Below are 12532 nucleotides of genomic sequence, written 5' to 3' on the forward strand. Positions count from 1 at the left end.
AGATTTTCATAACAGCTGTTTCTGTTTTCTTGTTTCTGGCAGTTGGTTATGTTAACTGCAGTATAGGCTGGTCTGAATGGTGCGTTATTGTCCATATGTTTGTGTTCCTCAGGTATTCTGATCACAACTATAGCCTCTAAAGGGGAGTTACAGAACTGGCCGGAGCTTCTACCTAAACTTTGTTTACTGTTGGACTCAGAGGACTATAATACTTGTGAAGTAAGACACACACACACACTTTCTGATGTCCTTTCTCTCCTCACTCGTGCTTCTTCTCATCAGTCTCACATTATCTCATGTTTCACGCTCTTTGTCCCTCTAAGTGGAGCTGTGAGATGATGCATGTTGCTGACTCATTGTCTAAAACTGTAGTGTAGGCCTAGTTCAAAGCTTCATCATCTGAGCCATCGGCAGTACAATTGAGGTTTGGTGATATATGTGTTGCAACATACCTCCACAGGGAGGTTTCTCTGCATGTCATGATGTAATAAGAACTAACATCTTCAAAGTGTGCTCATTAGGGCTGTCACTTTTGAGAAAAATCGAATTTTAACGGATATCGAATATCATGCAATGTATTCGAATATATTTGAATATCTACATGCCCGCCCCCCGCGCATAAAAACAAAAAAAACACCGTAGCCTAATGGAGATTCAATCACAAATGTATTAACAGTGAGTCATAAACAGGACTATCTGGATTATTATTTTTTTTTACTTAATGTTTGAAACAGCAGGTTATCAACTTAGAATATCAATTTATATGAAGTGCCACTATGCATATCCCACAACATTAGGCTAAATGAAAAAAGAAAACGATTCAGAACAGGCACAAACAATAACGTGATAACTTAAACAGCAGCAGGAGTAAGGCATATAGCGTAGCCCAATTCATTTCTTAATATTGTTTGCAAGAAACCCCAGTCTATCAACTTGATCTGGATTCTCTCTTTTTATTTACAATATTCCGCGCGGTGGAGAACACACGTTCGGAGCGCACAGACGTGCCTTTCTGGCTACTAGTTCTTATTCGCTTGATTTGGTCATGGGCCTACGCTATAAAACGTCTAGTGCGCCCTCTACTGGATAAGATGGCAAAGAATAAAATAAAAAACAAACGGTCTAATCATAGACTGTAAAAAATGCGCTACACATGGCATTTTAAAAATGGATATTTTATTTATAGTTCGATTACGGATATTTCACGTTATGTTCGAATGCATATTCGAATATCGAATAAAAAGTGACAGCCCTAGTGCTCATCAAACTGTCAAACTGGGTTTTTTTAGTATTCATAGTTGATTTAATTGGATTGTTATTTGCCTGGATGTTTGGTTTAAAGTTTAGATGGAGATTTGTTTCATGTAATATCTTAATTTGGATGATTGTTTAATCATCGCAAAATATTTGTAAAGTGATTACAAATCTTGGATCAAAATTGGACTTTATTTTCATAAAACTTTGTTGTTTTCACAACAGTGGAATAAAGTCACAGCTGACGTGCTAATGCCGTTACTGCAATCATTTAAAAAAAAGTTTATGGTCAGTAAAATTGACTGAAAATTATACTTTTTTTTTTTTATTCAGCAAGGAGAAATTACATAATCAAAATAACAGTAAAAACATTTAGTGAAATTACCAAGATTTATATTTCAAATAGATGCTTTTTTACTTTCTATTCATCAGAATTACTGTAATTGAATTTGCTAAAATGTAAATAAGTTCTGTGAGCACGTAAATGTTTATACAAGTTAAAACTCACTGATTTGTCCTTTCATAATTAGGTAATAATATGTATAATTCTGACATAGTGTGGATGTGAATGCACAGATATCCTATTTTTTGCACTGCTAAAATGCTGTATTGACCAGTCAGAAGCTACAAGCAACCTTCTACGGACACCTTGGCAATTGAATCGCCATTGGCTAGTAAATATTTTAGTTTACGAGTCATTTTATATATATATATATATATATATATATATATATATATATATTAAACAATCATATATATAGAAATATATATAAAAATAGAAATATTTGTAAAATGCCGCAGTTTTTTAAATATCTGAAAGGACGCTTTTGACATCAGTCAGTCAAGCTTTATAATAATCAAGTATTATTTAATAATAGAAATAATAATAACTTAAGTAGTTAGAATTAATTATTATCTTATCAATTAATTATTATCTTATCAGTATTTTTTAGTTTTTTACCTTTTTTTTTTACAGAAACACCGAATGACAGAAAAAAAAATGCCACCACTTATGTGTGTACTCTGAAAATGAATGGTTTGTCTTAAAGCTTAAAAAATGAAGAAAACACTAACCACGTTGAGAGAAACGTGCTTGCATGGAATATTTGAAAATGTACCACCTGAGTGTATTTTAGATTTGTAATCGTATGTTAAGTTGAAATGGTTTATATAATGTAAATTTTATGGATGATCCTGAACCTTTTTGTCATGTAAATAGCCATGATACTAACATGGTGTAAAAAACTTAATAAACAAACAAACTAACCACGTTAAACGCCCATGAGTTTAAAAAAAGTGTGCTATAAAACATTATCATTCTTAACGGGATAGTTTTCACCCCAAAATGAAAATTCTGTCAATAATTACTCACCCTCATGTCGTTCCAAATCTGTAATACCCATGTTCTTTTTCAGAACACAAATTAAGATCTTTTTGGCCCTCCATAGACAACAAATTAACTGAAATGTTCCCAGTCCCAGAAACGCAGTAAAGACATCGCAAATAGTCCATGTTGTTCAACCGTAATTTTATGAAGCTACGAGAATACTTTTTTTGTGTAAAGAAAACAAAAATAACTGCTTTATTCAACAATTCTTCTCCTTTGAGTTACCATCTTCTGCCATTAATGAGAATACCACAACAAAGTCCTTACGGGTTTGGAACGACATGAGGATGAGTAATTAATGATAGAATTTTTGTGTGAACTAACCCTTTAATATTATTATTATTATTTTATATATGTACATATGGAAACAAGTTTCACACTCCACGGTCATTATCTACACAGTAACTGTAGCATCCATTTGGATAAATCTGTTTTGCTGATGCAAGCATGTAAAACTCCTTGAGGCCGAGCATCTGGACTCAAGGCTAAGAAGGTGAAGTCTTGGCGTTAGATCAATACATATACATGTGCACACACAAACCTATCTCTGCTTTGATGTTACAAGTTAGGTTTGCATTTTGGATGTTTGGCTGGTAAAATACGGAGCTGATTTGTAAACTTTGTGTTTTTATAAGTTCTACAACTTCCCAGGCAGTGTATTTGTTTGGGTGGAGCAGACATACAGGGCAGTGAACCCTGGTTAACACACTAACACACATCATCTTGAGATGTGCCTTTTATTCAGTAGTTGAGTAAATTCGGTCTCATACACCCACACTAGAACAAAGAAACTGTGAACTCAGAGTGTGTGCAGTACAATGCTCTGCCCTCTGTGACTGTGAGACTCTTGTGCAGGCTTGTTAACACAGATTGAGGTCAGTTATTTTCTACTGTGGAGATCAGATGTGATCACAACTGTTCATAGACATGTCTAGAGATGGTGCACGCTCCCAGACTGCCGCGTCCTTCTCCTATGCACAGCGCTCTTCAGAAGGGTCTTCAGTGAATGTGACCAGTTTAAACCTGCAAATTAAGCTTTATGATTTTGAAATGTTATGACATAAAAAGAGGAATAGATAGGTGTGCTAATCAAATGTAAGTAAATTAGTGCCATTTAACTGTTTAACCGTAAACTGTAATTTCCCCATAAAGGAGGATGTTCCAAATACCAATATACAATGAATTTGTTTTACATTCTCTCAATTCAGATTGTTATTTGATCAAATCATTTATGTAAAAATTATTAAAATGAGAAAACCCTTCAGAAGAGTTTTACGTCCGAATCCCATAGCGTATGTATAATTTTTTTTTAACTACACACTACTGTTTTTGTTTTTTTTACTTTTTATTAGTTTATTTTATTTGTAACTTTAATTCAAACTTTCTGTTCATCATGGAATCCTAAAAAATGGTTTCCAAAAAATCTCTAATTTAATTTGTAAAAATAAAAACACGCATTATTATTGTTTTTACAGTATTTTAAAACGAGTAAATATAGTTTTGGTGTGTTACTGTATTACAAATACTTTTTCTTATTTTTTATGTGTCAAATTATATGGATATTACATTTCTTGGGGTGTGTGTGGAATGTCACACCCTCTTGCGTGTAGTGATTGGCAAATCCTCAGACAGCATGTGGTCTGACTACGTAGAATATGCGTCTATAATTAGTAGGGTGTATGTACCTGAAAAATGCAGTTACATCAAAGTTACTTATGAGGAAACTCTCACACACCCACACTGTGTTTAAATGGCATGCTGAGTAAGAAAATCGTAAGTCAGTCCTCTAGCTCAACTCTTAGTAGCATGCAGAGCGCCAGGCCAGAATCATTACAAGGGGAAGGAGATGGACCACTCATAGATAGATGATTAGGAGAAATGTTAAGGTCCTAATATGAGCATAGTAGGAATGAAATTCTGCCTTAGTAGTTAATTTACCCTAGAATGTACATTTAATTGTATATGTCAGAAAATTACTTTATTTTAATCTAAAGAAAAATGTATAATCCCACTTTTAAAATTGTATTGCTTATTTAAAATACATAATTGACAGTTTAGATAAACACTTTAGGATATTTCAGTCTTTGTCTTTTCAAGTTCAAGTAGATGTGGTTGTATGCCTATTACTTACATTAAAATACATTAACAAGGAGCATTAGCAAGGTTGAACTGATTTGGATTGAAGGAGTACATGACCTATGAACAAGGTCATGAGTTTAATTCTGAAGACACATAAGTGGTAATATAAGCAGCAGACAACCTAGCTCTGTGTGTGTGTGTGTGTGTGTGTGTGTGTTTGTGTGTGTGTTTGTGTGTGTGTGTGTGTGTGTGTGTGTGTGTGTGTGTGTGTGTGTAAAGGGAAAAGCGTCCATGTACCGCTGTGATCCTCTGGTTTGGTTGTGGTATGTGGGTCATCATATTTCTATATGAAGTCTGAACAAGTTTAGAGACATTTCCAGAATGTCAAGGATGTCTCTTTTAGCTTGGCCGTAGAGTGGTTTTCCTCCCTGTAATAAGTTTAATATGCAGGGATGACGTATGTTATCTTGTTTATGTTTAAGATGTTTCTGAACTTTGAATCCTAGTTTATTGCCTTAAAGTGGCCACAGCCCACACTGGCTGATATATGAGCACACTGGTGCGGAAATGCTTGTTAAAGTGATGGTAATTACTAATTTGTTTGTTGTAGTGCTGGTCCTACCAAAGGCCATTGTTTGTTGTGAAATATTTTTTGCTAAATGGTAGTTTTTAAATGAAATTATAATCATGAAATTAATTTTCAAAATTTAATGAAATCCTAGACATGTCTTTGCATTTGTATATTATGGACATATATATTCACAGTTCATATGTTCATTTTTATATATGTATATGTATGTTCATATATATATATATATATATATATATATATATATATATATATATATATATAGATATAGATATGTGTGCGTATATAGATATGTGTGCGTATATATGTGTGTGTGTGTATATATATACATCTAAAATTAGGATTTTTATCAGGCTCCTATATTTATGTTCAGTTATTTCACTTTAATAGCCTGGAAAAGGACCTGCACATTGCAATTAAAGTAAAATGACTCAAAACCTAAGCTTAGGAGCTTGATAAAAATCCTAATTTTAGATGAAAATTTCAGATGGCACTTAGAGGCTTTTGCATCTGAACTCTTCATATATATATATATATATATATATATATATATATATATATATATATATATATATATGATAGATAGATAGTTAGATTAGCCATTGTTATAGTCTGTGATGTTTGGAGGCTTCCTCTGTTATTTTCTCTAAGCTCAAAATGTGCCATTTCCCACCAAGTGCAAGCTGACAGTGGAGACAGTTGCCATAGCAACAGCCGAGCCAGACAGCTTGTTGCCACGGCACCGTTTGTGCTCGTGACCTGATTAGATTCCTTACAGGTGGAATGTCTGTGAGATCAGGAGGAAGCTTGATGTGTTGGGTGGGTCCCTCAGCTGTAGGGGCTGGCTTTGGCATTGTTCTCCATGAGATTCCTTTGGTGATATTTTGTGGCCGTGAATTCTATATTTTCATTACGTTTATTTGGTTAGCACTAGCAATTCTAGGTTTCATGTATTGTGTGTTATGTAGCTATTTGTGCATGTATAAGATCTGCAGAGTTACAAAGCTCAAAGTCCTCCCACAAAAGGATTTATTCAACCTAAAAGAGAAGGCTGATCCAGATCAGTCTAAAACGCCTCATTCAACCAGGCCCCCACATGTCTACATCACGATGTGGAAATATTTGTGTAATGCCACCAAAATGTTCATGCAAAGAAAAAAGGCGTGGTTTCAGGAACCGCAGTAGCATTGATGCAGCCTTATCAGGGAGACGCTGTGTAGTGGTCGATCGATAATTTTTTTGACAGCCGATGCCGATATCTTGGAAAGCATGGGGGCAGATAAAAAGCTGATTATAGGTTTTTTTTTTTTTTTTTTACATAATTAATATTTAAGAAATATGAAATCATTTGACAATGGATTAAAAAATAAATGTGTAAAATAAACAAGTATTTTTCACAAATAAATAAATATTTATTAAAAATATAATTAAAAAGGAAGTAAACACTGTAACCAACAGGGCACTCAGTATTCAAGTGTTATAATGTTTGCCTTTCTCTTACTAATAATATTAAAGCAATTTTTATAATACATTCTGTATATATTAATTCCTTTGTTTGATTTTTAGACCGATTTCTATCCGTATTAGACAGAAAAACTGTTAAAGTCTGCATGAAATCAAATTTACATTATTTACTTCACTAGCCCACATTGCCATTTTCTTGATGTAAACAATTAATCCATGCAAGTTAATCCACTGAAAAAATTGTTTTGCCTTGTTCAAATACCCACACTTGTGCATGTGACAGGAAGTAAGTGTGCAAGAATGTCTAGATCTTAAAAACGCCGAAGCAAAGTGCCCTTAACACACACTAAATCCAGGCTTCGTGTATCCCATCGTGCATCATGTTGTGGAAATTAAATTAAAATTAAATTAAATTTATGCATTTACCAGACGCTTTTATCCAAAGCGACTTACAGTGCATTCAGGCTATCAATTTTTACTTATCATGTGTTCCCGGGGAACCAACCCCCAACCTTGCGCTTGATAGTGCAATGCTCTACGAATTGAGCTACAGGAACACTAAATAAATAAATAAATCATGAGAGGTCATGGAAACCTTTCCAATGTAAGTTAAATATTAATAATAATTAGATATTACATATAATTTGGTAGTAAAACCAAAGTGCTACACGTTTTATTGCTACATAGATTAGTATATATATTTTGTACAACATTTGGAACTGCTTTTTATCACTTAATTAGGAGCACGACAAATTTAAATTGTCATGTTATAGGGACTACTGAACAGACATTTAGAAGTTGATTTCAAAATGCAAAGTATTTAAAATGAAAATAAAGCTATGTAAACATTTTGCATTTTTACAATACTATAAGTGTGTCCCGTCAGGTAATGAAAAGTTGGACACACACTTAGTTTGTGGTCTTCATCCTCACTTGAACACTTGGGCCAGATACAGGAAATACGTTATAGAAGTCCTCAAGTAGTCAAGTGCAAAGACTGCCAGTGTGAGTATTTGGACAAGGCTTTTGTCTTCATAATCTGAACTTTACTTCCGCTCTGGAATGGCATTCCTTTTCTGATGACATCAGTTAGACTGCTTGAGCAGAATATCCTTGAAAACACCCCTCCAACCATTAGATTGTTATGAGTGAGAGACAGAGAGGAGGAGCGCAAACATAAAACCATGCCCTCTGTTCAGTATTCCATTTCAGATGGAAATATGTCACTACACTGAAATAGTCATCAGCAACATCCGGTTCACTCAGACTGTGCAAAGTATATGTAAAAAAAAAAAAAAAAAAAATTTTGTCAATTCCGACTTTGATATTAGGGCTGGGAATCAATTCCAAAAAGAATCGATTCAGAGGTGTTTGGTATTCGATTTCAAATGTGGGAATAATTACCATTAAGGGGACTCGACTCTTCATTCAGAGCTTTTTTCAGTTCAAGGAAACATATCAATGGGAGTCTCTCAAACAGAAGGCTGCATCCTACGAAGGCTGCACATATTTAAATTATTATTATAAATTTTCTAACTGGGACTTTTTACTGTGTACAGTATATAGTTAATATATACAGTGTATATGTGTATTATGTAATGAGCAGTGTTGGGAAGGTTACTTTGGAAATGTAATAGGTTACAGATTACAAGTTACCCTGTTTAAAATGTAATAGTAGTGTAACTTTTTCAATTACTTTATTAAAGTAATGTAACTAATTACTTTTGAGTACTTTTTGATTACTTTTCTAAATTTGTGAAAATTAAAGAATAATAAATAAAAGCATATACATCAACTTACAGTTATCTAATAAGCATGTGACGTATTCTGTGTACTAAACTCCTGAAACATTGGTGTTATTTTGAAACTGCTGTCTCTGTATATGATGATAGTTTTCTCAAAATAAGTAAAATGCACATGAAGTGACACAGAGCAGTTCTAGAAATTATGTTTATGTGCTCGTGTACTCCTATATTGAGGCAGCAGAGGTTGAAAACACTGTGAGCTTCAGTAGGCCTATGTGTAGTAAATGAAACCATGTCTTTGCCATTAATTTACAGGAGGGGCGGACTGGGAAAAAAATTCAGACTGGAAAATTCAAACTCATACAAACAAATTCATGGACAAAACTATTTTTTGTATGGACCTGACATAAAAAAGGTTTAAATCTTTAATTTGGGGACATGCAAAATAATTAAAAGTTTTCTCCTTAACTGCACCTTCACTTCCATTTTTCTCTTCAGTCTCTTTATTTTGCCCTGTTATCCATCTCTCTCATGACTTTAATACTCAAGATTGAACAAAACTATACTTTACAATACAATACCCTACAATACTACAATATCTTTATAGAAAAATCCTAATACTGTACACGAGTCATGTTTTTCCCTTACAAAAATTAACCTTGCTTTTATTAGCCTATATAAAAGTAAAATAGCCTAACCTTTTTTGTTTTTTTGCAAATGGATTTGTATTTATTTTTAAATAAATACATTTGTAAAATAATTTTACATTTTTGGTTATCACAGTTAAACAATAGAAACCATTTTCCCTGGATTTATAGTTAAATATTAAAATGTTAATTTTCGTAAGGGTTGTGTTGTTGTCTGTCGTAGCTCCCCCTAAACCTTTAAAAAAAATCTGATTTTTTTTTCAGCTAAATTCCTACTGTAACATTACAACAGATAATAATGATGTCCTTTATATAGTATTTTGAGTGATGACTGATGAGCAACGTGCTGCTGCTTGATTAAATAAATAAAAAAACAAAGACAAAAAAGCATCTTTACAGATGAAACTGACCTGAAACCCTGAACAGTAGTTTTGCTTCTCTGCTCCAGCAGTCCACTGTATTCTCTCTCTCTCTCTCTCTCTCTCTCTCTCTCTCTCTCTCTCTCGCATTGATTACTCTGAGTCTGATCCAAACCGTTTGGCGGAGGCGCGGAGAGCGCGCGAGTCATGACTAACAATTCATGACTTATTAGAGATTTAATTATCAAATGGCGGATTCGCAAATGATCGCTTTAGTACATTCGGCAGGCAATTATACAATAATGATATTAAATACTGGGGAAAAAATCGGCTGCCAGGCCACCGGGAATTGTCCCGGTTCTCCCGGTGTCCAGTCCGCGCCTGATTTCCACAGACACGCAGAATGTGAAAGTCATATATTGCATTTTTGGGGCTTTATATTCACAGACACTAGTCGATGTCATGTTTTGATTCAAGTGTACTGACCTACTTTTGATTTAGTCATCCAAAATGTGGCATAATCCGTCCGCGTTAGGCATTTCGTTTTTATGACTGGATTCTACGAACCAGACTGTATTTCCGCATCCCGGAAATTATTAGGGCGGTATGTCTCAGAATAGTCAGTGCAATTTGGGAAAGAAATCAGTTAAATCTGTATGTGGGTGTGTGTAAATATTCAAATGTAATCCCCTTTGTAATCGTAAAAAATTTCATAAGTAACTGTAATTTAATTACTCATTTTTTCTTAGTAACTGTAACTAATTACAGTTACAATAATTTTTTAATTAAATTACGTAACGCCGTTACATGTAACTAGTTACTCCCCAACACTGGTAATGAGGCTATGAACCTGTTTAGTAGGCTCATAGCCAGACCTGTATTGCGTACTGAACAAATTACTGACTTACGAAACCCACATTACTGCTGTGACAATTTCAGTTATTACCTTGAGCACTTATATCCTGTCTATTAAAGGTATAGTTTACCTACAGTTGGTTTGTTACAGTTTACAGTCCCCTACAGTATTTCCCATGTTCTGCTTTACGGCTTCCCTTAAATTTCCTACAGCTGTTTTTGTCTGTCTGCTTTGCATTAAATCTGCATGTCACCTGCAGTGTACACAGTACATGAGCCAGCTGTTAGCTTGAGGCAACGCCAAGAGTATTCTACTTGATTTATTCAGCAGCTCTGGCTGCACGTCAAGCCAAAAATAGAAATGGACTGAAGGTTTGAGTGTCACTGTGTGACAGTTACGACTGGTTAGGTCAGTTTGATTGATTGTAATGGAGTATTCTAGATTAAAAATGTGAGGTTGTTCAGTGAGAAGGAGAAATATGTATAATTTGTATGTGTTACATTCCTGATGTGTTTGTCTTTTTAGGGGGCTTTTGGAGCTCTGCAGAAGATCTGTGAGGACTCTGCTGAGATCCTAGACAGTGACATGCTGGACCGACCACTCAACGTTATGATCCCCAAGTTTCTGCAGTTCTTCAAGCACAGTAGCCCCAAGATCAGGTAAGATATATCACAGTGACATGACATACAGCCAAGTATGGTGACCCATACTCAGAATTCATGCATTGCATTTAACCCATCCAAAGTGCACACACACAGCAGTGAACACACACACCCCCCTAGGGAGCAGTTGGGGGTTCGGTGCCTTGCTTAAGGGCACCTCAGTTGTGGTGTTGCCGGCCCGAGACTCAAACCCACACCCACAATCTTAGGGTTAGGAGTCAAACTCTCTAACCACTAGGCCACGACTTCCCCTCACTAAGAGTAATTTTATTTCACGGTAATGATATATATCATGATATAGTTATTTTTGATAAGGTCTTTTGATATCAACATTTTCGATACCATTGAAATTCCATATTTCTTGTCACCAGTGTCAGTATCACAAAAAAGAATACTAAGTGACAATAAGAAGAATAAGACAAGTAAAAAGATTAAATAAGAAACAAATTATAAGCATAGGACAAAAAGTTACATAAGTGATTTAGTCGAGCAGTGACTTTTTTTGTTTTAAGTCAGACAGCAGGAATATTAAACTGCTGTCACTTTAAGAGCTGCACGGATCCACTATACTTTTAAACGTGTTTTCTTTCTCAGTTTTTTGCTTTCACTTATGACCTTAATTACTGTGCTTATGAGGATTCTTACAATATTTTTTTTTGGGGGGGGGGGCATTTTTACACATACAAGTGTGTGTGTGTTTAACTGCTTGAGGCCTGTAAAGTGACAAAAATAACTCCCTTCAGTACCCCCACATTTTATGAGCACCGTCTCTCTGACAGCACTCAGACAGATCACGCTTATAGCGTAATTAGTTCTCTTTCACTGCTGATTGCATTTCAACAGATTAAAAACACTTGTTTTTAAATTGCACTGCTTGAAAATACATGCAAATGATACGTTTTCATGAGCATTTAGCCATCAACGACACCTGAGCGTATAACCACTATTGAGAAGAAAGACCAAAATCTCTACCACTTGACAAATTCCTGCCAGCCAGTCATGTCTACCGGAATATGGCCCTCCCCTAATATCAGATTTTCACTTTGTTTTCCGTTTGCGTGTGTTTTATCTTTTTTTGCCAATGAATCACACTAAAAAAACAAGTGGTGGGAGACGGAGAGAGAGTTTGTTACCATAACTGCACAAAATGAACTCACTATTGATCCGGGCTTCCTGCAGACTGGAGTGGTTAACACCCTGTCTTTTTTCAGATTCCAAAAAAGTTCCAACACTGCATCTTAATTTTTGTCTGTTATCTCCGCCAACATGATTTTGTGTGGCAGTAGTAGCTACACACTGTGTTATTGACGACCTTTTCCGTTTTAGGATGATTGGCGATGCAAAACCATCAGCTTCTGTGGTCCATACAGTTTTTTGTGCTGCACTGTTTACAATATAATCGTATGTGTAGTATTAACATTATGTCCATATTTTATTTTTAAATATCACGGTTATCGTCAATACCAGTATATAGTGACCACCCACTACTG

At 34.9% G+C, this 12532-nt stretch overlaps 1 protein-coding gene across 3 annotated transcripts in view; it reads left to right on the top strand.

The window, feature by feature from the left end:
* LOC132141216 (transportin-1-like) overlaps window positions 1-12532 on the top strand; it is a 29210-nt gene that overhangs the window by 3973 nt on the left and 12705 nt on the right. For all 3 annotated transcript variants that reach the window (XR_009433877.1, XM_059550538.1, XM_059550539.1), the window contains exons 4-5: window positions 113-219; window positions 10906-11039. Coding sequence is in view for 2 of the 3 variants with exons in the window: in XM_059550538.1 (XP_059406521.1) it covers window positions 113-219; window positions 10906-11039 (241 nt within the window). In the remaining variant the exon portion in view is untranslated. The remainder of the gene's footprint in view (window positions 1-112; window positions 220-10905; window positions 11040-12532) is intronic.

Source organism: Carassius carassius, chromosome 5 (assembly GCF_963082965.1).
Source record: "Carassius carassius chromosome 5, fCarCar2.1, whole genome shotgun sequence".
NCBI classification, from domain to species: domain Eukaryota; kingdom Metazoa; phylum Chordata; class Actinopteri; order Cypriniformes; family Cyprinidae; genus Carassius; species Carassius carassius.